Raw genomic sequence first — 26,926 nt, 5'->3', positions numbered from 1 at the left:
AGCCAACATAGGAAAGTAAAGTTAAAGAATGTTAAAACTGTCATTACATTTCTCCATCTGCCCAGGTGAGTGAGCAACAGGTCCGTATGGAGGTATTGCTGAGACAGCAGCTGGTGGCGTCGCTGGGCTTCCCCCAAGTTCGGGTCAACGACGGGGAATGGCACCACTTGCTGGTAGAACTGAGAAGCGTTAAAGATGGCAAGGACATCAAATACATGGCTGCTGTGTCCCTGGACTACGGCATGTACAAGGTACAGGGAAAATTACTTCATAAGTAGTAAAAGTAGGACATAATATTCAAGTTTTCTTGGAAAAAGTGTTCTCATTTTGAATTCTGTGTTTTTAAGCAGAAGTCAGTAGAGATCGGTAACGACCTCCCGGGTTTGAAGCTGCAAACTTTCCATGTAGGAGGTTTGCCTGGCAAGGGCAACCATGTCAACAAAGGATTTGTTGGCTGCATACAGGTCAGTGCATGTGTGTGTGAGTGTGTTTCATTTGTCTGCCAAAACACTGTCTCTGAAACTATGGCACAGAAAACTTAAAAAGGAAACATAACTGAAGTTTTCCCCTTTCTTCTCCCACTTCCTCACATTCTCTCTGACTTTTTTTTCTCCTGCTTTTTCTTCCCTTTCTTCCTGTCCTGTCTCTTCTGCTTCTTCACCATCAATGTGTGTTCTCCATCAGGGTGTGCGTATGGGCGAGACATCCACCAACGTGGCCAATGTGAACATGGCTCAGGGCCTGAAGATCCGCGTGGAGGAGGGCTGCGACCTGGCCGACCCATGCGACTCCAACATCTGCCCTGAGAACAGCCACTGCAGCGACGACTGGAGCACTCACACTTGTGTCTGTGACCCAGGTACCCCAAGTGCCCTTCTAAACGCTAAATATTGCTCTGTTAGGTTTGGGTATAGTTTTTCATCCCTTTTTTCTCTGACTTTCAGGTTATTTTGGTAAGGAGTGTGTGGACGCTTGTCAGCTCAACCCTTGTGAACACGTTTCCACCTGCGTTCGCAAACCAAGTTCCTCCCACGGCTACACTTGTGAATGCGGACAGAACTACTATGGCCAGTACTGTGAAAACAAGTAAGATCCCTTCCTTTGTGTGTGTTTGAGAGCAAGTTTTTTTATTAGTAGTACTCAGTATACTCCTTTTACAATATTTTTGCACTTGACTATGCTTACTATGCTTCACGTTGGTTTTCTTACACTTGGACAGTCACCTAAATCAATTGTTGGTTTGTTTTTTCATGCTGTCAATCATCTTGCAAGTAGAGCTATCCCTCAAATATTGGAAATTTGAAGCAAAACTTTATTTTTAGCTTTTATAGTCAAACATTCTTGCTTAGAGTCTGAATATTAGAAGAATGATAGTAGGATTTGACTTGCTTGCAGACAGTCCTTTATATCCAGATGTTAAAAATGAAGCAGACTTAAAATGGACTTTGTCTCCCACAGAGACAAAGCACATTAATCTTCTTTAGTTATGTTAGGCTCTTGCTCTTTTTGTAATGTTGCCAATGTTCTGAGTCCTTCAGAGCAGCTTTATTAGTCAGTAATCTGAGCTCGATAGTGTTTGTTTGCCTGTGTGTGTGCAGGAGAGAGAGAGAGAGGGGAAAGATCCAAAAGAAATAAACTATCAGGTGAAACTGAGGAATTCATCTATACGAGCAGAAAGCAGTGTGTAGGTTTGCGCAGTCAGCATTGTCTAAGAGCGCACATGAATTAGCCAGCCCTGATCATTTCCCCCTTGAACCCTGACCCCCATGATATGCATCACTTCCTATCTGAGGCAGGACGTGGGATTCCCCCTCCAAGCCTGACTGATCTTCCATAGGTGTTTCGTCTCTGCTGCCCACATACAGCCGCTCTTTCCTTATCAGATCACATCTCATAGTTAGGGATCTCTTGAGAGAAAGAAAGTCTGTATGTGTTTGCATGAATGAGTCACACTTGATTCACTCACTTAAAAAGAGTTGAGGAAGTTTATTTTAGATTCAGTGCGACAGGGAGCGTTTAACTGGAGATAAACATAACAGATAGTCAACTATCAGATTAGTTGAAGCTGATATGGAGTCAGTAACATGTCAAAGCTGATCAACCATCACCTTGCTTTGTGTGACGTTTTTATTTTATTTTATCAAAAATGAGTGGAATTACAACTGGTGCACTATAGAATACTAAAGACTGTTACCTTCTTATTTGTTGTAACAGTTTCAAGAGAGCTGCGAGATGATATGGAGAAGAAAAAATGTTTCTGCTAGTTAAACAACTCAGTGTTTTTTGTAATTTGAAGAAAAATTTGAAGAAAAATATTTTTGTGCCTAAATTCAGTTATGTGCTCGTATTTGGTCTTTTGAAAATTGCAGGTCAGCCGTTTTTTTCACTTACATTGTGAAAAAGTACATTTTAAAATGTTTATTTTACAACGTGGGTGTGCTTAATCCCATTAAATGTATTGTGCCGTCTTTGATTGACAGAGTTGAGAAGCCGTGTCCTCAGGGTTGGTGGGGCACTCCCATGTGTGGACCCTGCAACTGTGACACTGGTAGAGGATTTCATAAAGACTGCAACAAGACCACTGGAGAGTGCCGCTGCAAGGTAAAAACATACACAACTTGAAGTGTCTCTTTTTGTGATTCACCAGATTATTTGTGTTTATGTTTTTCAGGACAGGAGAACACTTAAAAAATAACTATTGTTTTCTGCGCAAACTTCAAAGACACACTTACCAACATTTTTGTTAGGATCTGATACCATCCCCAAATATCTAAATTTCCTCTTAGCTCGCTTTTGATGAACTAAATATATTATATCAGTCATCCGTTTCCTCGCTTCCCCTGCAGGAAAACCATTATCGTCCAGAAGGAGAGGACACTTGCTACCCTTGTGAGTGCTTCTCTACTGGCTCTGAGTCTCGAACTTGCGACCCCATCACCGGGCAGTGCCCCTGCAAGGGAGGAGTCATAGGTCGTCAGTGTAACCGCTGTGACAACCCCTTCGCTGAAGTCACTGCCAGTGGATGTGAAGGTATGTGAATTCATCTGCAATTAGATATGCAATTGCATGTAATTTGAACATCTTTTAAATCAATTATAGACCACAAACTTAAGGTAAAATTTTGTAAAATAAAATTAATTAGCCCTAAACCATAAACTGGATGATTAAAACAGTAAACAGTAAACAATATTGACAAATGTACCAATCAGTCCTGTAAATAAGCTAATTTCTTCTTTTCACCCTGTATGAAATAGGTTAATTCACCCACATTTGAAGAAATAAACTGCTAACAGTGATTCACCTATTTTAATTGAAAATAATGTAAAACATACATACATTAAAGTAAAACATACATACAACATGCATAGCTATTCCAAAATGGTGTCAAAGCACAATGATAATGTACTGTTAATGAAAAGTGAAATCCATGAAGTTTGTATACTTTTGTCTAAATGAATAAAGGATTTTAGGCATTCTTAACAAGGACAGTAATAAAAAAATCATTTGCAAAATTGGATGTATTATTCCTTTAAATGTTCCGGTTCACAAAGTGGGCCCGGATGAATCGATGAAGTGTCAAAAGGAGACAAATGGTGTCGCTCACATCTGCTGGTGCTGCACTTGAGCTAACTTCACGTCTTTGTTGCCATCCAGTCAAGCAGAAGAGGCGAGTCTGGCTAGTGGCCTAACTTGGCAGTGGGACTGTGCAAGCACAATACAGTAGCCATGAATAGAAGACAAAACCACAAAGTCCCCAACAGAAAATGAATGTCAATGTGTTACTGTTTGACCCGATATGAAGCTCCTCAGAACGTGCTCAGACTTTCAATGGATGTAAATCTTGAAATTTCCTCAGTGTAGTATGGTTCAGATGCCCAAAATCTTGCTTGTTCATTCACTTTTTTTTTTATTTATGGGATCATACATCTTATGGTTTTGTAGTAATAAACCTCAAATTATTTTCACTTTTCCATTTTCCGGAACATGCTTCTACTTTGCATGATCTGAAAAAGGAAAAGTAAAATTAATTGTTTATTTTATTGAAAGTGAAAGTTTTGCAGGTTTGTTTCTGTGTTGTTACAGTAGGACACCAAATCATCTCAGGAAGGAGAAGTTACATGTCAAAGCAGTAGTGATGTAGCTCCAAAGAGTTAATGAAACAGTGGCTTTACAGGTCTTGTAACACATGACTGTGCAACTCAGAGGAACAAGTCTGCAGGTCCCAACCTGGCTTGTCGTTGAGATTTATTAACCCAAATATACTGAAATGAATTATGTATCACAGCTTGTGAAATAGCCCTGCAGGATTAATTTGGTTGAATGTCACTGTGCTGCTGGTCTGCCAGGCTGTTTCATAATATGGAGCGGATTGGCTCGGTAGCATCCTGAGGTATAACCAGAGCAAGCATTTACCTTACGATATTTATTATGTGGTAAAAGTTTATGAAGCACTTCTTTTAAGACACATTTAAGTATGTTGTAACGCTCTAAAACCAGTACTTAGCTTTCAGCATCTCTCTGATAAATCTGGGTGGTAGAAGCTATAAGTGAGGAGCTAAACCTTCTATGTTGTCTTTGCCTTCTCCTCCACAGTGGTGTATGAGGGCTGCCCCAAGGCGTTTGATGCAGGCATTTGGTGGCCCAAGACCAAATTTGGACGTCCGGCTGCCACGAACTGTCCCAAAGGATCCATTGGTGAGTACCGTTCAATTCCTCTGACCTCTGACATGTAGAGTAATTATTTAGCTCTGGATGGAGTCCAAACTGTAAGAACAGTTACAGGCCACTGATAGGGAAGTTTATATCATGGTCAGGAGGTAGTTTTACCATTCCAGGGAAATTCATGTAAAATTTGCTTTGATGTCGAGAGAATAAGATAAGAAGTTCAATACCACTCTCATATCTGCCTGTTAAAGAGGAAGCTACGAATTAGACTGCCAGTAACTCTTTTGAATTCCCTGCTGGTTGCCTGGCAACTGCTCCTGTCGCCCCCCCTCATCCCTCCCCCCTCACCCCCCATAAAACAGCAAATTATCATATTTTACACTGCGGTTTTGGTACAGATGAAATTAACAACATATGCTGTGTTAATTAATGAGACTTAGAGGTGCACTTACATGGATTTTGTTACATTCAGCTCTAGAAAAGATTCATAAAGTCAGTTAAGTGACTCAGTAGTGACCTAGCAATATATATCTAAAGTTTGCTCACATTAGCAACCATAATGTACAGGTCATACCAGACCAGTAACGCTGTAGCAGCAAATCTCCTGAGTGTATTCAACTTTTCATTTCAAAGACGAAGATTGTGTTATTTCTTCTTTCAAACGTCACATAGTCTTGCTTTAAAAAGAGAACACGGCAATCTCTATGTTAAAATATTTACATTATGGTGTAGCAGCAGTTGGATTAAGCTGCATGGGTGGCTGTGTTTTTGCGAGTCAGTGTATTGTAAGGCATATAAACAGACTTAAAGAAAGCACAGTAGTAGGAGTTTCTGATTGGCCCGTTAATCCAACAGAGATTTCGCATCAGCCAATCGCGTAGAGGTTTAATCTGTAGAGACTCTTGGAAAAATACCAGGTACATTAAGAGCTGACAGTAATACCCCTCCTCCTCACTCCTCCAGCTGTGTGTGTGTGTGTGTGTGTTAGCGAGAGAGAGCCGAGGTAAGCTCAAAACTCTCTGACCTGTTCACAGTACTGTCACTTTCCTGGTTACCCCTTAGTAACTGCCGTCACCATGGCGACCTCTTTGTTGTCTCTCCAGACCCGTTAGGGAATTTATTTGCTAACATTGCTCGTCGCCCTTTTTTTTTTTTTTTTTAGCTCCAACTGGCAAGTTCAGCCATTCATTCCTTTGTAACAAAAGCATTTGAAGAGACTTTGCATTTGGATGAAGTGTTTTCTGAAACTGAATCAGACTGGAACAGCTCTGTGTGGTTTCATGTATTTAAACCACCGTAATTACCACTATGCAACACGTTTCCTTTCTATAGAAGACTCTACCTCAAAAATGGAGACAATACCCTGCTACTGAGGCAAATTTTTAGTATCCCCTTTGCTCCGGAATGATAAGAATGATGGTATTCTCAGAGGCAGGTTGATGTTCACACATAGCAATTAGGAAAAGCATAACAGGCTCAAACTAAGCTCAGCTGCTTTACTAACGTCTGACAAACACAACAAACTTTTTGACCAAGAATTGAAGTTGCTAAAAACATCAAATCAAGACCTAAATATCTCTCTGATACCAGTTCAAAACAGTTTACAAAGTTGTGTTCATATGTTGTTTTAATGTGCCTTGATATCATTTTACATGAAATATTTGCATGCAAATTGATGTGATTTCCCTTTCCTGTGTGTTTTGTGTATTTTAGGTACCGCCATCCGTCACTGTAGTGATGAGAAAGGCTGGTTGTTGCCTGAGCTCTTTAACTGCACCACCGTCACCTTCACCCATCTGAAGAAACTGGTGATTATGAGACACAATATTACATTTATACTGTGATTTTCAGCTGAACATCTCCCACGAATTCTTGACAGTTTTAATGGAGTAACCTAAATTGAAGGACTACATGGTCTTTTGTGTGTTGAGAGGCTTGTGCAATCGGTGAAACACTTCCAAAACCACTTTTTCTCACAAGTTTTCATTTACAAAAACAAACTTTTTTTTTTTTTAAATTTCCAACTAGTAACACTTTTTCATCCCACCAGAGTTGCCTCTGTAATTCAAAGAATTCCACATTGGTTCTTTTTAAATATTATCCATATTAACTACAGCTAGTCATAATACATTGTAAGGAGTAAGCGTAATTTGATAGGCAGTCTATGGGAGATTTACACAAAGTGTTTCCCCTATTGTGTTTGAACCTGAACCTTATACCTGAAGCTTGAACTTCTCAAAGTCCCACTAATCCTGGTATTGACCAATTTCCATTCATCACACCCACGCAGCTTTCTTTAACCTTGACCTACTCCTGCTCTTTTCCTCCCCTCATCCTTTCAGAACGAGGACCTGCGCCGCAACGGTTCAAGGATGGACAGCGAGCGATCCAAGACCATCGTGCGTATGCTTCACAGTGCCACCAACAACACTCCGCATTACTTTGGCAACGACGTGAAGACGGCCGCCCAGCTTCTGAATCATGTGCTGCAGTACGAGAGCCGGCAGGCGGGATTCGACCTCACCGCCATGAGGGATGCAGAGTTCAATGAGGTAGACAAGAAAAGCAGCAACCTACATTACAACTTAAATAAATGATTGTAAAAGATCTTAAAGCTATTCTTCAGTGAAACCCATTCTGTAACACTGGGAGCACTGGTGGAACACTGCCATCCACTGGTTGATCCTTGTTGGGATTTATTACTCTAGTTATCTAAGGCTTCTACCATGTCATCTAGTCTCTTTGACAATTATGTGATGAACATACTCAGTAATTTACAGTAATATCCCATTAAATCAATTAATTTTGGATATTTTAGAACTTGGTACGAGCGGGCAGCGCCATTCTGGATCCTGACACTAAGGAGCACTGGGAGCAGATCCAGAGGACAGAGGGCGGCACGGCGCACCTGCTCCGCAATTTCGAGGACTATGCCAACACGCTGGCACAGAACGTCAGGAAAACCTACCTGAAACCCTTCACCATCGTCACAGATAACATGAGTAAGTGAAGCAGCTGTAATTTCATTGTGTGTAGCCTGTACACATGATCACACATGACCTCATCCTTTTCCTCTTTGCCTCTGTTTCATCCTCCTCCTCCTCTCCAGTTTTAACCGTGGACTACCTGGATGTGTTGGACCCAGAGAGGGCGACGCTTCCTCGGTTCCAGGACATCCAAGAGGACTATCCCAAAGAGCTTGGTTCCTCCGTCCACTTCCCCCAGTTCAACACCCGCACTCAGGGCCACAGAGGTAAGAACACCGGTAGAATCAGACCATACCGGCTCTTCTTAATCTTTGTTAAAATCACGCTCTTAGTCAGTAAATGTACTTTATCTACTGCTGTTCTGTTTCTCTCCATATTTACTTCACCATCTTCTTTTCAGAGCCCACTCCCGCTCCTGCAGCTCAGACGGATCCACCCCTTGAGGAGGAGCACACAGTGTCTGATAGGAGACGCCGCCACCTCGAGCCAGCTGTCCCTCTGCCAGTCGCTGTGGTGATAGTGTACAAATCACTGGGGAAGCTACTCCCAGAAAGATACGACCCTGACCGCAGAAGTCTGAGGTACGAAGACTATTGACAGCTGTAAAAAAGAAAAACACTGAAACCACTGATACAAAGTGATCTAACGTAACTATCCTTAATTTCAGGCGTAGAAAGGAAAAAAAAGTGAATTTATTATAGACCTACATGCTTTTCTCTGACATTGAGAACAGGGGAGTGCTGACCAACTTTCTCACGTACTTTGCTAGGATTAAATTATGAAGTGTAATCCAGTCAAACAGTTGCAAGCACGGCCTTAAAGAATGAAGAATGATGATAACAGTGGGAAAAAAGGGAGTGTGCACTCTATCTGAACTCTAAAAACTCTCCGCTGTACTTACCAGTGTGTATATAATTCAATATATTCTGTAAACTTTTGAAGAAACCCTACGTTACGTGGAATTATTTATTCTTTAATGTTAATACATGTCATAATATTTATTATAGGTGTGTTTGGTGAAAAAAGAAAACACCTTATCAGTGCCTGCATAGGCTTATATTATTCTATTTAGTTATTCGGAAAAACTGAGCATAGAGTCAAGGAGTGTACAGTATTCTTCTTAAAAAAATGTTTCCAAGATAAGATTAAGGTTTTACAGAAGGATGAAAAGGATTGTGACCAAATATAAACATCCTTTGTGTCTGTTATAGTTTGGTCTACTGCACATGATGATAAAAAATGTGTGTGTGTGTCTTTTTTACTTCAGTAGGAGTCTGCAGTTTGACTCATAAAGGGCAACTGGCGACTTAAAACACTAACAGCATTTTTGGAAATACTCATGTTGAAGCTTTGCACATGTTTCCAGGCTCCCCAACCGTCCGGTGATCAACACAGCCATAGTGAGCGCCACGGTGCACAGCGAGGGTCCGCCTCTCCCTCACATCCTCGACCCCCCGATCACTGTGGAGTACACCCTGCTGGAAACGGAGGAGAGGACCAAGCCTGTCTGCGTCTTCTGGAACCACTCCATTGCGTGAGTCGGATAAAAATACATTCAATAATATTTTGTTAGTGTTCTGCTGTGAATTTCTGCTTCACCGCTGTCTTGTATGTGTTTATATGTGTGCGTATGGTGTGTTTAGGATCGGAGGGACAGGCGGCTGGTCCTCTAAAGGCTGCGAGGTGCTCAACAGGAACAACAGCCACATTAGCTGTCAGTGTAACCACATGACCAGTTATGCCGTGCTCATGGATATCTCCAAGAGAGAGGTACTGCTGAAACATTTTTTTCATTTAAGCTCGCTATTTCCTGTATTTATCTGTTCTGACTCGATGTCCTAATCTCTCTCCGCAGCACGGTGACGTCCTGCCCCTGAAGATCGTCACCTACACCACCGTGTCCGTCTCCTTGTTCCTCCTCCTCCTCACCTTCATCCTGTTATGCCTCTTGCGCCGGCTCCGCTCCAACCTCCACGCGATCCACAGGAACCTGGTAGCGGCGTTGTTCTTCTCTGAACTCGTCTTCCTGCTCGGCATCAATCAGACTGATAACCCGGTGAGAGATTGAGCGAGTCCACTGAACATACAGTACACAGTAGTTCATCATTTGCAACAGTATCTCTTAGGGGGGTTTACAGAAGTCAAAGGTATTAGTCTTATCAAGCTTGGCTGCACATGCATATGATACAGAAACACTTGTGACGTGATAGAACTTGATGCCGGATAAAGACGCCTCGCTCCAGTGTTTACTGTATTAGAAACTGCCAGGCATATTTATTTGGCCGCAGGAAGTCATCTAACACTGTGTTGACAGGGGCTTTACCAGGCTTAATGCGCCAAGGCCTACCTGAGAGTCTGTCTTTATTTGACAGATTATGTGTTTTGATGCTTGGCTAATGACTCTAATAGTTAGGAATGTGCGGGTTGCCAAAGCCCTCTCCAAATATAGCTTCTATAAGTTGATTTTACTGACTGGCTGGATGTAACTTTGTTACTGTTAACCTCTACAATTAAAAAGGTGTAGGATATAGGCTGAGATAGTGTAGAGTCTGAAGTCAGAAATCGAATGAGCTAATTATGTTAAGTTCATAATCTGATTTGGAGTTGGGTCGGTCACAGTAACCGCCAGAAACACACATGTGCACACACATAGTCATACAGTAGGATCAAAAAGGTGGGGGAATTCTTTGAAGTCTGCTGACACAGACATTCGGACTCACACACACACACACACATACACACATGCACACACACGCACACACACACACACATCCCTGGGCCAGTAGTGGAGACGTGCTGTGACTGGTACCTGTCTCCAGAAGCAGGCCTCAGGGTGGTAAGCCCTGGCAAAGGTTTCCCAAAACAGCTTCTTAGTTTTCACTTGATAAACCTTTGCATGTCTGTGGTACAGAAAACATTATTAATCTGTTAATTGTCAGATAATCCTGTTTTAAAGAAAAAGTGAAGTTTGGAAAGCTGAGACACTTGGTAGATCAGGGGGAGGCATGAGGACAGATTTAAAGGGATAGTTCCCATTTTACAGAAATACACTTGCTTGCTTTCTTGCAAAGAGTTAGATGAGAAGATCAATGCCACTATCACATCTGTAAAGTAAATATGTAGTCGGAGTCAGCAGCTAATAAGCTTAGCTTAGCATAAAGACTGGAAACAAGGAAAACAGAGCTTTCCTGGCTCTGTCCAAAGGTATCAAAATCTACCTACCAGCACCTTTAAAGCTCACTAACTAACACATCATATCTTGTTTAATACGTACAAAAGGTGAAGTGTAAAAACGAAACTGATAGTGATGTGTGGATGCTACATTAGCTTATAAAACAAAAAATTATAGCCATTAGCCTTCCGTAGATATTTGTCCAGGTTCAAGTCTTCAACATGAAATGTTTAAAGCAGCTATAATCATTATTTTTGATAGTAACAATGTATCAAATGAAAACGTGTACTGTCACAGTTGTCGCTTATAGTGATGAACCTACAGAGAAATATCACCTGACTCTCCTCGAGTTTCAGTTAATTGTTTAGCTGTGCGACTGCAACTTTGCTGTTTTGGGTCACTTTCAACGCTGGTGAACATAGTGGAACATTTAGCTGCTAAAGAGCCAGATATTTCCCTCAGGAGTTGGGTGAGACCAAAAACAGAGCTAAAAGAGAGTGAATATTGGACTTACATTTACCAGGTGTACAGAAACATGACTCCAAATGAATGATAATGTTAACTCCTGGATGTGTAAATGAACAACAGATTTGCCATATCAACTTCAAAGGTTACATTAGGTCAGTGTTGAATTTACAACTAGTTTCTGCTGGCCACAAGTGGCCAAAAAATCTGTTAATACAGGTTGAAAGTGAATGTCTCAGCTCTGACTAGTCTAAACTGGATATCTACACAAGGACATCATAAGAACTTCAATTCTTGACTATCAACCCCCAGCCGCCAACAAGATGTACATTTTGGCTGTGACCATTGATTTGGAAAGTTCCCTGTCAGTGATTCAAGTTTCAAGCTTTTTGTACAGCTCTATTTCACATACATCAGCTCAGTGGGCTTTACAGGCCACTACAGCAACAGATTTTCACCGGTACTGTACCGATCAGAATCAGCTTGAGTTTTGGAATTCACCATTAATTGTTGAGTCAGCTCTACCAGTCATAAAGATAAGTGAAAATGATAGAGATTAGAAGCTCAGGCTCCAGATAAATTGTGGAATTCTTGACTACTTTTCTTTAAGAAATGTTCTGACTCACAGTGTTTTGACTGGGATGTGGGGGACTCGTGCAATGACTAACCGCAAGCTGCGTTATCTGAGCATGTATGAATCTCAGTTGAGGGTAGAAGCCAAGTGTGCATGGTGATTTTAGAAAGAAAGCGATAGCGTTGGATCTGTCTTCAGGTTGCTTTTCTGTGTTTATTTTTTCATTTCTCTGGCTTCATCAATGCATCTATGTGTGCGTGCATGTCCTCTATCTAGTGTTTAGTTGTGTGTGTGTGTGTGTGTTAGAACTGTGGAATGCTGTCAGTGTGTGCCCAGGGCCATCTGCAGGATGATTTATAACCCTGTCAAAGTAGCCTCTCTTTCTCTCTGATCTCCACAGCAATACACAACATTAGTAAAATATAGTATCTCAACTGCTGGGATGTTCCCTGACACACTGCATTCCTCTATTAGAGCAGCAGCAGCAGAGAGAGAGAGATGGAAAGAGAGGGGGAAGGAGATGAAGGAATGTGGGGATAGGTTGAATTATTACCACATTACATAGATTGAAGTTTGTCATGAAAGTTGTTGAAGTATATTAACATAAGAGCTGGAAATAACTATTATTTTTCATGCTGATTAATTCGTCGGTTACTTTTTTGACAAATTGATGAATTTTTTAGTCTGTAAAACGCCAGAATGTTGTGAAAAATGTTCATCACAATTTCCCACAGCCCAAAGTGTGTCTTCAAATTGTTTGTTTTGTCTGACTAACATTATAATATCAAAGATATTCAGTTTAAAATGAGAAAAGCAACAAATCTTAACATTTGAGAGACTTGGAACCAGCAGATTATCAATATTATAGAAAGAGAAAAGCACAGCAGAGTGAAAGCAGGGTTGACAAAAAAAGACAAAAGTAGTGGAAAAACAAAATGTCAACCCATACTTACAGATCACTCTCCCTTTTTCCACTCTTCTCTTATCTCTTACTCTTCCATTTCCCTTCCTCTTACTTCCTCCCAGTTTGTATGCACAGTGATAGCCATCCTCCTCCACTACTTCTACATGTGCACCTTTGCCTGGATGTTCGTGGAGGGGCTGCACATCTACCGCATGCTGACTGAGCTGCGCAACATCAACCATGGCCACATGAGGTTCTACTACGCCATGGGCTGGGGCATACCGGCTATTATCACTGGTGAGACACACACACACACACACACACACACACACACACACACACACACACACACACACACAGAAACAGAGCAGTGGAAGATGGCAGATTGTCAGGGTGCATTCATGCTGTAACTCGTCTTTTCTGAAGAGGATGTGATCCTCGTGGGAGAGTTATTGAACTGAAGACAGATGGGGGAAATCACACAGAAATACGAGAAAGAAACATCCAGGGTTCATTTGGATGTCCACAATGTGTCAAAATAAGACAACAGACGCATACATTTTATATTTAAAAAAAAAAAAATCCAGTTCTGGTGGAGAAGAGTGTCTTGACATACCATAAATTTATAAATAATTAGTTTATTTATTTGTTTTATTTGAACCTTTCTATAGCTTCTCTAGATACCTGTAAAAGTTCAATTATCTAATATCTCCAATTAGCATTAGCATTAGTCATTTACTGCTTTTTTCACTTTTATAAGCTTATGATATATGTAATGTATTAAATGTTTTGCTATGTACTGACATGCTTTGGCAGTAATGGACTCCTGCAAAGCTTATTGATTGGAATCTGGATTGAGACAGTAGTTTGAGAAAGAGCACTCCCTCAAAAACTGTAAAGGAGGATGAAGTGATGCGAACAAGAAAAGCAGAACGAAGGAGGAGATGGAGAAAGAAAGGTTAAAAAAAAAGTAATACTGTTTACATATATTTTCATTGTGTGTCTTTTTTTTTCTTGTGTGTGTTTGTGTGTAGGCTTAGCAGTGGGCCTTGATCCTCAGGGTTATGGGAACCCTGATTTCTGTTGGCTGTCCGTCCACGACACGCTCATCTGGAGCTTCGCAGGACCCATCTTTGTAGTTGTCCTGGTATGTTTGTACATTAAATTAGTCCAAAGAGAGTTTTTTTCTGTCTATTTCAACGTTTAATGAATTCACACCATTCATATGAGTTGTAGGTTAACCCTACAAGCAGACATTTGCAGCTAAAACACACTAAAACAAACTGCATAAACTGTTGTTGATTCAACCACATGTCATGTAGGGTTACTCATACAAACATTTTGTGAAATATCTAATCACAAGTAGCTAAAATGATGTAATCTTCCTCCCTTTGTCTCCATTTCTCTAAAGGTGAACATAGTGATCTTTATATTGGCTGCGAAGGCTTCCTGTGGTCGCAGGCAGAAGGCTGTTGAGAAGTCCGGAGCTATGTAAGTTTCTCTTTCATTTTAACTATTTCACAACTCATTACTCATCCAAACGTTAATATAACTTTGGTATTTCCGTTTCCATTGAAAAGAACAATAAAATGTTACATATAAATTGGTATTGATATATTAAGTGTATCTCAAGGCACCAAGGGAATCTGATCATCTATGTGTGCATGTTTCCCTCCCCAGTCCCGCACTACGCATGGCCTTCCTCCTCCTGCTACTCATCAGCGCCACCTGGCTACTCGGTCTGATGGCGGTCAACAGCAACGTAATGACCTTCCACTACCTGTTTGCTGTCTTCAGCTGTTTGCAGGTAACACGGCGTTCATGCTTGAAACCTTTCAATAGATAATCCTCAGACCCTAAAGACTTCTCCGATAAGGTTTATTTGGTAATCATCATCAACAGTTATTGAAATCATCTCTTTTGCTTTCTTCAAAGGGAGTCTTCATCTTCTTCTTCCATGTGGTCTTCAACAAAGAGGTGCGCAAAAACCTCAAGAACGTCTTCACAGGAAAGAAGAGCGTACCAGACGAGTCCAGCACCACAAGGGCCTCTTTGCTTACAGTGAGTGGACACACACACTGACATTTCTGCATTATTTCATCATATTACACAATGGTGTTTTATTTGTTTGTTGCATTTTTTAAGATATAAGATACTGAAGTTGTTTTTAATGTAAAATTGAATGTGTAACCTTTCATTGTCATTGCATTTTTAGTGTCACTGATTGTTGGAAACGCCTTGAAGATTCAGAGAAAACAAAGTCACATTTTTTTTTTTTGTTTTCTGTCCTTCCTTACACTCTTGTCTTTTGTTGCCCTTCCTCTATCTTTAGCGCTCCCTCAACTGTAACAACACGTACACAGAAGACGGCCCTCTGTACCGCTCAGGCATCGGCGAGTCCACCGTCTCCCTGGACAGCACGCTCAGGTCAGCCAAGAGCCGCAGCAGCTACCTGGCTTACACACTCAGGTACAACACGCTCACTGACTGCATGGCTGCTTCTACTACACTGCTGCATGACGTGTATATGTGTGTCTGTTTGTCCACTTCAGTTTCTTTGGACTTTTTCTTATTTTCTTTTTTTTTGTCATCCCCCCTGCATGTCTGCTTGTGCATCAAACTTCTCACACCTACTAACACACTGCAAGCCCCCAGTTGGTATACACACACCTTGTCATCCTGCCCGTATCTTCTGCCTTATCCGAACGAGGATATGTTTAGTTGCTGAGTTTCTCTACATTTGGAGGGTGTTTTCTTTCTTTTCTTCCACACATGCATGCTGCCACAGAATGGCACATGCATTGTACAGTAATTGCTCGCATGACCGCGCAGAAATTTGCCATTGCATGGCGCACAGCCTTGTTGCAAAATTCTTCGCTGAGCTACACGGAAACACATAATCTCACAGATACCCACCAAGGCAAAAGAACACACCACTGACTGTAGATCCATCCACATTATCCATCCATACTGTTGTATTGTTCTGTGTTGTATGTATTGACAAGTTGAATTACTAACTTTGTTTATGTAAAATTTTAGAGGTTTAAAGATATGAGGGTGGGAAAAAATGCACAAGAATGGTAAAATGTTAAAACAGCATTACATCAAACTTTAAGAGCCCAATGAAAAATGTTTCATGAATTTTAATAATGTACATTTTTATGTGATAAGCAACAAAGCACTGGAACAGACAGATACACTAAACAATTTCTATAGAAAACTGAACATTATAGCTTTCATGAAGGTAGGATTTATTGTAGAGCAGTTGTATTAAACAGAATTAGTTTTTGCTAGGTGTAGTTTAAGCTAAGCGTTGTTTTAGCTAATGCAGTTTTAGCCAATTGCACCTAATAAACTGGCAACTGAGTGAATTTATCTGTCTTGCAGTGATGAAAAAATGTTTTTTATAACTTTTTAATAAATTATAGGGACATTTAAGAGGATTATCAGAGTTTACGAGGTTAAGGTAACATACGATGGGCGCTAACATCTTTTATGTGTCCACTGCTCCATGCTAGCTCTTCAGCATACACCATGTGCGTGACTAGCAATACCTCAGATATTAGAAAACATAGCAGTTATACAATATGACAAAATATTAAATGTTATGCAGCTGAATGTGACAGTGCTACATACAAAATTTATATAGTTTATCATGAAATATGGTATAGCTTGTGTTTCTAGTACTGTTTGGAATAGTTTGTAAGGAAATATGATGTTATGTGTGTATGTTATGATGTTAGACATGGTTTTTTAGCATTTGTAAATCTACTGTACATGTCTATCTTGCTTTTTTACTTTTGCATGGTTCATAAACTTTTTTTTTTTTTTTTTTTTACATCTCACCTGTGTCATGTACAACTGTGTTTTTATGTGTATCACAGACATGTTTTCATCGCCGTGGAGTTGTGTTACATATATCTGGTGTTTTAAAGAGTTTTACAGAATCAAGGTTAGGTCTGACTGTACGCCTCTGCTCATAAAGCTGTCATCTGAGTAATAGGAGCTGACACTAGGGTTAATGAGAGTAAAAACGCCAGGAGGGGAAGAGATGTGGCGTGCTGTCTGAACGAAGAGGGAAAGGTAAGGTAGGAGAAAAGGATAGAAACAGGACGAGAAGGGAGGAGGGCCATGTAGGAAAGAAGAGAGATGGGACCATACCTGTTGAAGTGGGAATATATTACAGACACACATGCCTCTTCCCCGCAGCTGTTGGCACGTCTTCAGCTGCTCCCAGAAGTTTCTCTTAGATCAGCCATCACACAGAGTCTCCAGTAGCGTTCTTGCCTTCCAGCCAATGTCTCAATCCGACTTGGAATAAACGGCTACAGGTGGAGAGGAGAGGAAAGGAGGGAATGAGAGCTGAATTTAAATTGCAAAATTTGCTTGCTAGTAGCTTTTTATATGTTGGATTGAAGCTCAAAGGTTTGTAGTTGCTGAAGAAAATTATACCATGAATAGATTAAAATGGGTAATTGTGCTTGGATTAACAATAAGTCTTGAATTACCCTCAATTTTCCATTTAACGCACAGGTTTATTGACTTAAACCTGATGAAAGCGCACCTAACCACACTGTATTATTTGTATACGGTAAGTCTTGGTTGAAGCTATCAACAGAGGCTGTGTAATGAAAGATGTCTAGTGTTTCAGCTGTTGTACACTATGGTTGTACGTTAGTTGTCTCAAACCACAAGTTTGGACTTGAATTAAACTTTAGCAACGCTGTACTTCCCCTTTCTGTCTCCTCTTAATCTCTACCCCTACTTTTTCACTCCCATCTCTCCCATTCTTCCCCACTTACCACGTTTCCTGCCCTTTCCCCTTCCTTCCTTCTCCATCTGGCCTTATCAATATATAGGGAGGAGTCGGGTCAGAAGCCCAGTGTCTCTTCAGGAACAGCTAAAGGACACACTGATCTTGACGGGCCTCTGTTTCATAGAAACGGCACCAAGGGAGACGGTGAGTTTTCATACATCACTGTTTAGTTAAAGAATTAAATAAAGGCCCCTCGACCGCTTGCAGGCACACACAAATGCATATCGCTGTGTTTTTTTATTAATAAAGGTTCATCTATCTATGTCCCCGTCATTTTCTCCCTGTCCCTATCAGACTCTGATTCAGACAGTGAGCTGTCAGTGGATGAACACAGTTCCTCCTACGCCTCCTCCCACTCCTCTGACAGCGAGGACGATGACATTGATGTCAAGCCAAAGTGGAATAACGAGAGGCAGCCCATTCACAGCACACCTAAAGGTAAATGTGTGGGCCTATCGAGCCTAAACAGAAGGTGTAAAGCACAGACTTTACCAGGTTTAGAGGTTCAGGTCCCAATAAAATGTCCACCAAATGTCACATATACACAATTGTAAAATAAAGATGTTTAAGTGTGTCAAGGAAATGAGGAAATCTGCAACTAAAACATACTTGGTCAGGCAGTTTAGGGAAAATTTTGTAAAAAAATTGTGAAAGAAATCTGAGTGGAATTTTGTTTTAATGTTGCCAATTCCACTTTGTCTCTTTACCAACTACCAGTGGATTCAGTGTCCAATCATGTGAAGCCTTACTGGCCAACGGAGGCCACCACAGCCAGTGACAGCGAGGATCCCGGCGGGGCGGAAAGGCTGAGGGTGGAGACCAAGGTGAACGTAGAGCTGCACCCAGAGAATAAGCTCAACCATATTGGTGAAAGAGACAGGGATTCACCTCTGGAGAGAGACAAACAAACACCCAGTAACGCTAAAGACGCAACACCCTCCGGTCAACCCAACAGCAACACCAACAGCAACCACCAGCCAGAGCAGAGAAAAGGTAAGAGAATAGTTAATGAATGAGTTAATGAATTGATCTTATCTGAACAGCACTGAAATTAACTTCCTGTCTGTCTCAGGTATCCTAAAGAACAAGATCAGCTACCCGCCCCCGCTAACCGACAAGAACATGAAGAACCGTCTGAGGGAGAAGCTGAGCGACTACAACCCCCCCACCATCACCTCCCCTCCTCCCAACAACAACAACACCGCCACCTCCCCGCCTCCTTCCTCCGTCAACATCATGACCCCTTCGTCCCGGCCGCCTTCGCTGGCCTCCAACGATGGAGGTCGTCCCGGGAACCATGACAGCAGCTCCCTCATCAAGCCGCCCATTGCCCCGCGGCCGCAGATTCCTGCCGGACCACCGCCAGCAGGCATCTACCGGGAGACCAATGGAGGAGTGGCGATGCACTTGAAGTCAGGCACGGTCAACGGAGGCAACGAGTCTGACTCAGAGTGAGTAGGCTTCTAGAGAGCTTTGGCATGTAATTACAAACATTAAATGTATAGAACAAACAAATGAATGCCTTATTATTTAATCCTGTAATCTGAATCACAGATACAAAATTAATCTGGACAGTGATTTTAGTAATCACAGAGCTAAATAACAGGCATTAGTTGACCATAATGTCAACTGATGCCACAGTGCATGTATCATCATAATTGAGGGAATAGTTCGACAGTTTGCTTTTTCCCTATCTTGATGAGTTAGCCGAGAAGATTGATTCCACACATTTGTAGGAGAGTTGTATCAGTCTTCTCGTCTAACTCTCAAAAAGAAAGCAATTTTCCCAAAATGTCAAACTATTCCTTTCACTATAGTATAAGTAGTATTACCATCCTGCTTAAATGCTGCATGATGACATCCTGCATCCCTGCATTCATTTTTACCCCGCATGTTCTTGTCTTCCTTTTATCCTCTACTACTCTTTGCACCCTCACCCCCTGCATCTCCCTTGTCCCTCCTCTTTCCCTCCTTCCCCTTTCTCCCCGTTAACAGTGGCAGTAACGAGACTTCGATCTGACCTGTTAGGAAAACTCAAACCAGCCTGCCCTTGTGAGAGGAGGAGCGAAGAACCCGCTGGGGGAGGAGAGGAGAAAATGAGAGCCAAGAGGAGGGGAATAAGATGAAAGAAAAGTGAAGATTGAGGGGTGCTTAAGATTAGGTGACGGGGAGAAAAGAGTGTTCTCCGCGCCTGATCTGTCCATGCATCCCTCCTGTGTTGTTCCCTCTCTCTGGAGAGCAGTATTAATCGCAGACTTTTAAGATGAGAAAAAGAAAATGAGCAAAGAAAAATGAAAAGATGTGAGAAATGATAAAGGGAATGCTGTGTTGGACTGTAGCAAGAGAAGATGAAATGGAGCCATGTGTGCCAAAACCACTAAAGGAAACGGAGTACGGAGGGTCAGAGGATGAACAATTCTCCCAGAATGCATTGCGAGCCCCCAAAATGATGTTCCTCTATGGTGGGGTCTGTGAGGGTCATTATGTTACTTCCCCTATCGAGGGGTAACAAAAGCTTGACTAATAATTTCAGACAGTTTCTTTCTCGCGGAGGAAGGCAGACATATAATCACTGTGCATGAACCCATACATGCTGGTACAGTCTCATTTGTAGTCCAAAAGGATTTCAAGGACTACAAGTCCCTCAAAGCATTGACAAGTCTGTGGAAGGAAAAAATCCACAAACCTGTTCTCACTGACTTTGGGACACATCGTCGATACTGGACGGCGCTATCACACACCAAGTGCTCTTTTCTATTTTTCTTTTTTCTTTAACTCAGAGAAAGGCTCTCACAGCCTCTCAATGCAGTGCATTTAGAGTGTAATTAATGTGTAGATATTGTTAAAGGTGAAGAAGAAATGATCTATTTTGTATTTCAGCTGTAGCGAGGACAAGTTTCTAAACTAAAAAATCATTTGCCCGTGTTAAGTTGGGAGCGCTTTCCAATTGTGAAAATCCCTTGACATGCTGGTTTAATCGACTGAGAACAATTCTGTGAGCTAACGTGTGCCTTCATCCTGGATCGAGGCCTTACAAACACACACAAACGCGCGCACACAAATACCAACACTGCTGCATTGTCCCGAGCGCATGCACACAGTGGGCCGAAATGAACATTAATTATGTGAAATGGAGAGGAATTCCCCCTCTGTTGAACTCAACTCAGTCTGTTAGAGCACTATGAACCTGAAGCCTTCTTTTCCAGTGTCCAACCTGCCTGTTTGTCCAGTGCAACACGTGGTTACCAAAGTCATGAAATAAATGTGCAGATTAGGGTTGGAGTCAATTCACTTTTAACTTAGTTTTAGTCCAAAATAGTTTGAGAAAAAACCTCTTTGGTAGCATAATGCATGCTTTTCAAATATTCACTGATGGGTTTCATATTTTATCATTTTTTTAATCCAAACTTTGTATAGATTAACCCTTTAGTATGAGTAAAAAGTCTCCATTGCTGAATTTCTGAATCATCTGAGTTCAAAGTGAAAATGATGCCAACTCTAATGCATTTTGCAGCTACTATAAGGCAACTTAAAGTCACGTTTACCAGTCACTGAATGCCGTTGTACCATACATACTCTACATCCCCAGTGTTTTTGCCTTCATGTAATCAATGCTGTTGATAAATGTCCTTGTTTTTTTATGATCTGAGACACTGGAAATGTTTTGTAACATAATGTATATTTATTTTTTATGGTTTTCAGACACTGGAAAGAAAAGATGATTGTGACTGTAAAATTAAAGATGACATGATGAATTTTTAACTGTCTTGTGCAGCCTATTTTTCTGTTGGTTGGAAGGAAGTATGGCTAGTTGAATGGAAACTGTCCTGATTATACAACCTCAATAGACCACACACCAGCGATCTAAGATATATTCTAAATATGTTATTATTTTTTATGTATTTTTGACTTTTAAAATGCTTGCGACCCAATGCTTTCCAGTTAACATCAACATAAATTTCTGCTCTTTCCTTTTTATTGAGAATCAGTCAAAATGCTGTATCCTTATTGGCCAAAGATACCAGCTTTCCAATCTAAATGCTCCAATTGACCTGACTGGAAGGATTTATCGCCTGCTCCACTTCTAATACAGTCACTTTAAGTACTTTTTAAAAAGTTTGGATTTATAAAAATGCACAGAAATTAGGACTTTGTCATCCTTATGAACATGAAGAAAATGTAATGTAGAACAGTCATTTTAATGAAAAAAAAAACAGTCTAATATTGTATATTTTACAAGATAAAGTAATTGTATTTTTACAGAAGGGAAAGAATAATACTGGTGATAAGAAAGACGGGTGCAGGGGTAAATAAATAGACAGAAGACTGGAATGAATCCAACACAGACGACTGATTTCAAAAAGGGTACCCTCTGAAGGGCTGTGTATGGTATGGAAGTGTTGTCCATACAAGGTAATGTATGAGGAGGGCAGTCTTACTGTCTCAATCTGTTGTGACCAGCGATGGTTGAATGACTATCGGTGTGGGGCAGATTAGACCATTGAGTATAACCCCGCAGTAAATGTCAGTATATTGTTGGTATGTGACAGGAAAGGTTGACTGCCTTGTGATGGGGTTGAAACTAAAACATAGAAGAAATCTGTATGTAAATATCATCGTGGATAGGTGGTTTGAGGTATGGGTGTATCTGTCTGAGTGACTGGTAATGCTCATAGAACAATGCTGGCTGTCAGTCTTAATTAGTCACCTCACTTTGAAGTGTTGCTGGGATCACAAGCACACATTTACACGCAATAGTTGAGGATCACATAAAATGAAGGTTTCATTTTTGTTAAGCACAAGATTGAACTCCTCTACTAACAAAATTATTCACTAAAGGAAGCTAGGTCATACTATCTATTATTCTCAAAGTTGGTTTTGTGCACAGCCAGTTGCCCTTAGCTCCAAAGCAATATGAGATTAGATTTAATTTCACAGTCATTTATTTCATGAAGTATACTATGTGTGTATTTGTATAACTATGTTATATGTAAAGACCATTTAAATCAAACCATGACTACCTCTTCACGTAGAAAATTTGACAATTCAATATTAACTCAACTGTAAAGATATTCCCATAAAAATGAAAATATATTACGTTTTCTGACATTAATTTTTAACTTAATAGTTGGCCATTTGGGGAATTTTGAGTTAGACGAGAGGAGCAATACCACTCTCATATTTGTACAGTAAGAATTTAGCTACAGCCAGCAGCCCCTAGCTTAGCTTAGCTTAGCATTAAGACAGAAAAAGTGGGAAACCAGTGGAGACTCCAGGAAGTTATTGCTCCTGGTCAAAAAATATCACATATGAACCCCCAGAACATGACAAATTGTCATTTTTACACTTTGTTTTTTGTACACACACAAGATATGACGTGTTAAGCTTTAGAAGTTCTGGTAGGCAGATTTAGTTATCATGGCCAAGCTAACTGTTTCCAGTCTTTATACTATACTAAGCTAAGCAAACTGACTGTAGTTAGCTTAGCTTAGTATAAGCTTATAAATAAAAGTAATATCAATCTCTCATCTAGCTCTCGGCAAGATATGAATATATTTCCCAAAATGTAAAACTGCTGCTTTAATGTTGCATAGGAAAAAATCTCAAATAATTACTGAAGGAACCTAAATTTGCTTGAACTAATGTACTATTACAAAAAGAAGCATTAAATGAATATAATTTCCACATTGTGCTACACAAATCTTCCATAGCTACTTTGTTCTTAATTGACTGTTCACTGCAAAGCCCCTGCATGATTTACATTTTTTCCACAGCTCAGTCCACTTTAAGACCCGGCACTTTGCTCTAGCATTCCAAGGTAAGCCGGCTACAGTGTTCACAGCCCCTCACTTTAATGATTGTCTCTAAGAATTTGTCTTGAACCATATGTAAGGATCAAAGAGCTGAGCTTGCTCAAACTGGGGTAAATGTAAGTGAATAATATCATCACAAGGCATGGAATCTCTCTCTGATGTCTCCATGTGTTGGTATAGATAAGGTAGGTGGAGTTCTTTGGATGGGTATGCCATGTCAGAGATTGCAACTGTGCCAAGTCCATCACACAAAAATGTACACATACAGCCTGCTGCCACTGGGTATTGCCAAGTAAATGACTGTGAGCAGGGCGAGTGAAAGGTTAGATGGCAGAGTCAGGTTTCACAAGCCTATTGGGAGGTTAGTTGTTGTGGCAACTGACGCCAGTCCTCCCCTCAGGTGACATAACGACGAATTAAGAAACAGAAGTCGCATTTAAAAATATGAACATCTTCTCTATTCCCTCCCTTTCTCACCACTATTCAAACTAATGTTGATATAGAGAGAATCTAAACTAGTTTATCAGATGAATCAACCAGTATATCCGAGATAAAAGTTATTATATCATCTTAAACACAACCATACTGATTTGCAACTTTAACAGTCACCCATGTTTTTAGTTTTACATCAACTTCCATGCTAGTAACAACTCTTCAAGTATCAGTTCGTCAGGTGGCTGATTTTTAGTTTGGAAAAAAACAACTGGAAACTCGAGGAGCCGAGAGGCACATGTACCTCTATTAGAGTGACCCTTTGCCCTCTACTTTATCTCTGTTCCATCACAGCCAGGCAAACTAAATAATTCAGACTCCTGGGAGGCACAGTTGGCATCCTGAATTAACTACTGTGCACAACAGGACAAAGCAGGAGGAGGGAGGATGACTGATGCAGGTGTGCCATCTACTGGTGGAAAAAAGGAAAACCACATGTAGACATAAAGTGTGTGCTAGTGTGTGATCTTAGACTTATGTACTCCTGAGGACAGTTATAGAAAGAATTAAGGGATGTGAGAAATCCCTTAAACTTTTAAAGGCAGAAAGACAACATTCTTCTTCTTATAAACAAATAATTGTCGACAAATAGTAATTCAAAAGCAATACAAATCAACTTAACTTAATTCAATACACCTCAGGGTCTTGCTGCTACAGCCTTAGCTTCTGGTAATGTTAGCTAACTTTAGGTAGACATTGTTGTGATTGACATTACTGGGTGCATTTACTGACTCTTTTCTTGTGCTACTATAACAGTACATTTAGCATTCACCATTATCTTGCAATTGTCAGTGACACTGTTCATCAAAAGTTACATAGTATTGCTTTAAAATAACTCCTTTATTTATCCATTAGCTGTTTGTTTAGAAGCTACTTTAGGGTCAGAAATTAAGTTTAAATGGAAATATCAGTGCAAAATACTGCTTTTTGTAGCTCTAAAAATGGTTGCAAATGTTGTTTTGTGTGGTAAAAAAGCACTTATTTATATGATATAAATCTTTTTTTTTTTTAAATTTGCTTGAACTAGCTCACTGACTGCTTTTTTTAAGGGTGGACAGCAGTGTTTTACATCTGGTTGCACCTCAGTCAGTGATGCTGAGGCAGGTATTTTGACTTGCAAAGTATCACCTGCATAAGAACACTATTGGCACCTCAAATTATTAAAAACAAATGATGGGTGTGCATCTTTTAAGATTACAATTTGCCTTGGGTTTTGGTAAGGATAAAGGCAAACCTTTATGGAGGTTTAGATTGGGGTTAAAGTTATACTTACAATTAACTTTAAGGAACAGGCAGCACTGACTTCAGTACTTCATATATATTGTAATGACCCAGAGAGTGTAAAGGTTTGAATTTAGGTTAAAAATGAAATTAGGGATTGATGGAATGTCTCAAGATGACAAAAATAAGCTTCATCTAATCATCATAATACAGATAGTTAGGGTTACTGTATTTTAATTAAAATGTTTAGACACTGAGAACACATTGTATCATTTGTTCGAAATGAAACCGAAATGCAGACATGTAAACCAACCATCTCATCTGAATGTGTTTTGCATCACCAACCTCGTCATCCATCCGCCCCTTCCTCCCAACTGTTCTATAATTGACTCTGAATGCTCTGCCAGTTGCATAAGACACGCGTGGTTGTGCAACCCTCTAGAAAATGCTGGTTTGGGATTAAGAGGTTTATTACAGGGTTTCTAAATGGGCGCAGAGGGAGGATTTGGGAAATCTCAACAGCAGTACTTTTACTAGAAGACATCCGAAGAGGATCACAGGCCAGAAACCCATTGTGTGTGTGTGCATAATGTAAATGTGTGTATGCATTAAGCATGACTAAGGGGTATCCTGAGCATTAGTCCCCTTGTTTGCTGCACAATCTCTAATGACTTAACACACCCTGAGTGGTATCCTGCTGGAGCATACTGCATTACACATCACGTTTTCAGCACCTGCTGTTGAAATAACCTGCGTATTTCAATTTTGTTTGTAGATTTTTACCTCCAGACTGATTATGTAATTGAGATTAATAAGAAATCCCTCATTGATTCCCCACTGGATCAGATATTTTCATGAGAAATTGATCAAAACTCAGCAACATGAACTTACATCCTTGAAGAATCTGTATTTTTTTTATTAGCATTAGCAGGAGGAACACAATATTCTGCTTATTGTGGTCAATCACCCAGTGTCAACAGGTATTTTGTTGGCAATATTTGCATTGTTTGTGTAAACAGACTAAGATTTATGCATATGTCATGATTCCTGCCTTGCTCCTGTTTATTTAGTTTCCTTTTCCCATTCTGCCCTCTCTTCTCTTGGTTTTACCATTCTCTACTTGTCCACCAGATGCCCCTGGACCTTCGTGCCTGGTTCCCACACCCACCTGCTCACCTGTAGCCACTCTCCAATTATCCTCACCTGCTGCTCATTACCTCATCAACCCCAGTGGCTTATATACAGGTGCTCTGTCTATGTTGCCATGTGCCTTTGTGGTCCAGCCATCCTGTTAATGTGTACCTGAACCTGCTCCACTGTTCTTGATGATCTGCTTAATGTGTTTATGACCAGCCTGCCTGCTTCTCCCCTCTGGATTTGTAAGCCTGTCCTCTGTGTCTGCATTTGGGTCTTCCACCTGTTGCCTCGTACACACACCCATGATAGCATGACAATTGCCATCACTGAATTTGAGAGATATTTCAAATATTTTATAATATTATTCCTATATTCCTTGTGTACAGTATGCTAAAGATTAGAGACACCATTCAACATTATGCAGTTCACTACAACATCATGACTATGTATGGTCTGAAAAAGTACTGTGGAGTTGAATCAACAACTCAATGACACTATATCAGCAAAAATGGAATATAAGCTTATTGCATGACTATTGTAATAACTTGCATATAATTGTACACGTATCTAATAAAAATTGCTAAATCCCAATGTCCTGACTCTGAACTAACTGAGCCGTACACCTTCAAAAACATTTTTTGGCCACTTGAGGGCAGCATAAACATTCTGTGAGCAGTACT

At 40.5% G+C, this 26,926-nt stretch overlaps 1 protein-coding gene across 4 annotated transcripts in view; it reads left to right on the top strand.

Moving 5' to 3' along the window:
* The window catches only part of celsr1a (cadherin EGF LAG seven-pass G-type receptor 1a), a 94,918-nt gene extending 73,573 nt beyond the window's left edge, over nucleotides 1–21,345 (top strand). Inside the window, exons 11-36 of one of the 4 annotated variants that reach the window (XM_044342720.1) lie at nucleotides 66–251; nucleotides 351–464; nucleotides 685–859; nucleotides 945–1,086; nucleotides 2,481–2,601; nucleotides 2,847–3,030; nucleotides 4,594–4,695; nucleotides 6,379–6,473; nucleotides 7,008–7,217; nucleotides 7,484–7,667; nucleotides 7,775–7,918; nucleotides 8,053–8,233; nucleotides 9,019–9,186; nucleotides 9,296–9,422; nucleotides 9,508–9,708; nucleotides 12,890–13,064; nucleotides 13,802–13,914; nucleotides 14,179–14,258; nucleotides 14,448–14,574; nucleotides 14,703–14,828; nucleotides 15,100–15,236; nucleotides 17,627–17,727; nucleotides 17,878–18,021; nucleotides 18,301–18,576; nucleotides 18,656–19,034; nucleotides 19,612–21,345. In XM_044342720.1, coding sequence (XP_044198655.1) covers nucleotides 66–251; nucleotides 351–464; nucleotides 685–859; nucleotides 945–1,086; nucleotides 2,481–2,601; nucleotides 2,847–3,030; nucleotides 4,594–4,695; nucleotides 6,379–6,473; nucleotides 7,008–7,217; nucleotides 7,484–7,667; nucleotides 7,775–7,918; nucleotides 8,053–8,233; nucleotides 9,019–9,186; nucleotides 9,296–9,422; nucleotides 9,508–9,708; nucleotides 12,890–13,064; nucleotides 13,802–13,914; nucleotides 14,179–14,258; nucleotides 14,448–14,574; nucleotides 14,703–14,828; nucleotides 15,100–15,236; nucleotides 17,627–17,727; nucleotides 17,878–18,021; nucleotides 18,301–18,576; nucleotides 18,656–19,034; nucleotides 19,612–19,639 — 4,020 coding nt within the window. In that variant the 3' untranslated portion in view covers nucleotides 19,640–21,345. Of the gene's footprint in view, nucleotides 1–65; nucleotides 252–347; nucleotides 465–684; nucleotides 860–944; nucleotides 1,087–2,480; nucleotides 2,602–2,846; nucleotides 3,031–4,593; nucleotides 4,696–6,378; nucleotides 6,474–7,007; nucleotides 7,218–7,483; nucleotides 7,668–7,774; nucleotides 7,919–8,052; nucleotides 8,234–9,018; nucleotides 9,187–9,295; nucleotides 9,423–9,507; nucleotides 9,709–12,889; nucleotides 13,065–13,801; nucleotides 13,915–14,178; nucleotides 14,259–14,447; nucleotides 14,575–14,702; nucleotides 14,829–15,099; nucleotides 15,237–17,626; nucleotides 17,728–17,877; nucleotides 18,022–18,300; nucleotides 18,577–18,655; nucleotides 19,035–19,578 lie in introns of all 4 variants that reach the window. The other 3 variants (XM_044342723.1, XM_044342719.1, XM_044342722.1) reach the window with 3 other exon arrangements.
* The last annotated feature ends 5,581 nt before the right edge of the window (nucleotides 21,346–26,926 follow it).

This window comes from Thunnus albacares, chromosome 23 (assembly GCF_914725855.1).
Source record: "Thunnus albacares chromosome 23, fThuAlb1.1, whole genome shotgun sequence".
Taxonomy (NCBI): Eukaryota; Metazoa; Chordata; class Actinopteri; order Scombriformes; family Scombridae; genus Thunnus; species Thunnus albacares.
Note: the sequence above shows the minus strand (reverse complement) of the source record. Positions and strands in the feature narration are given on the sequence as shown.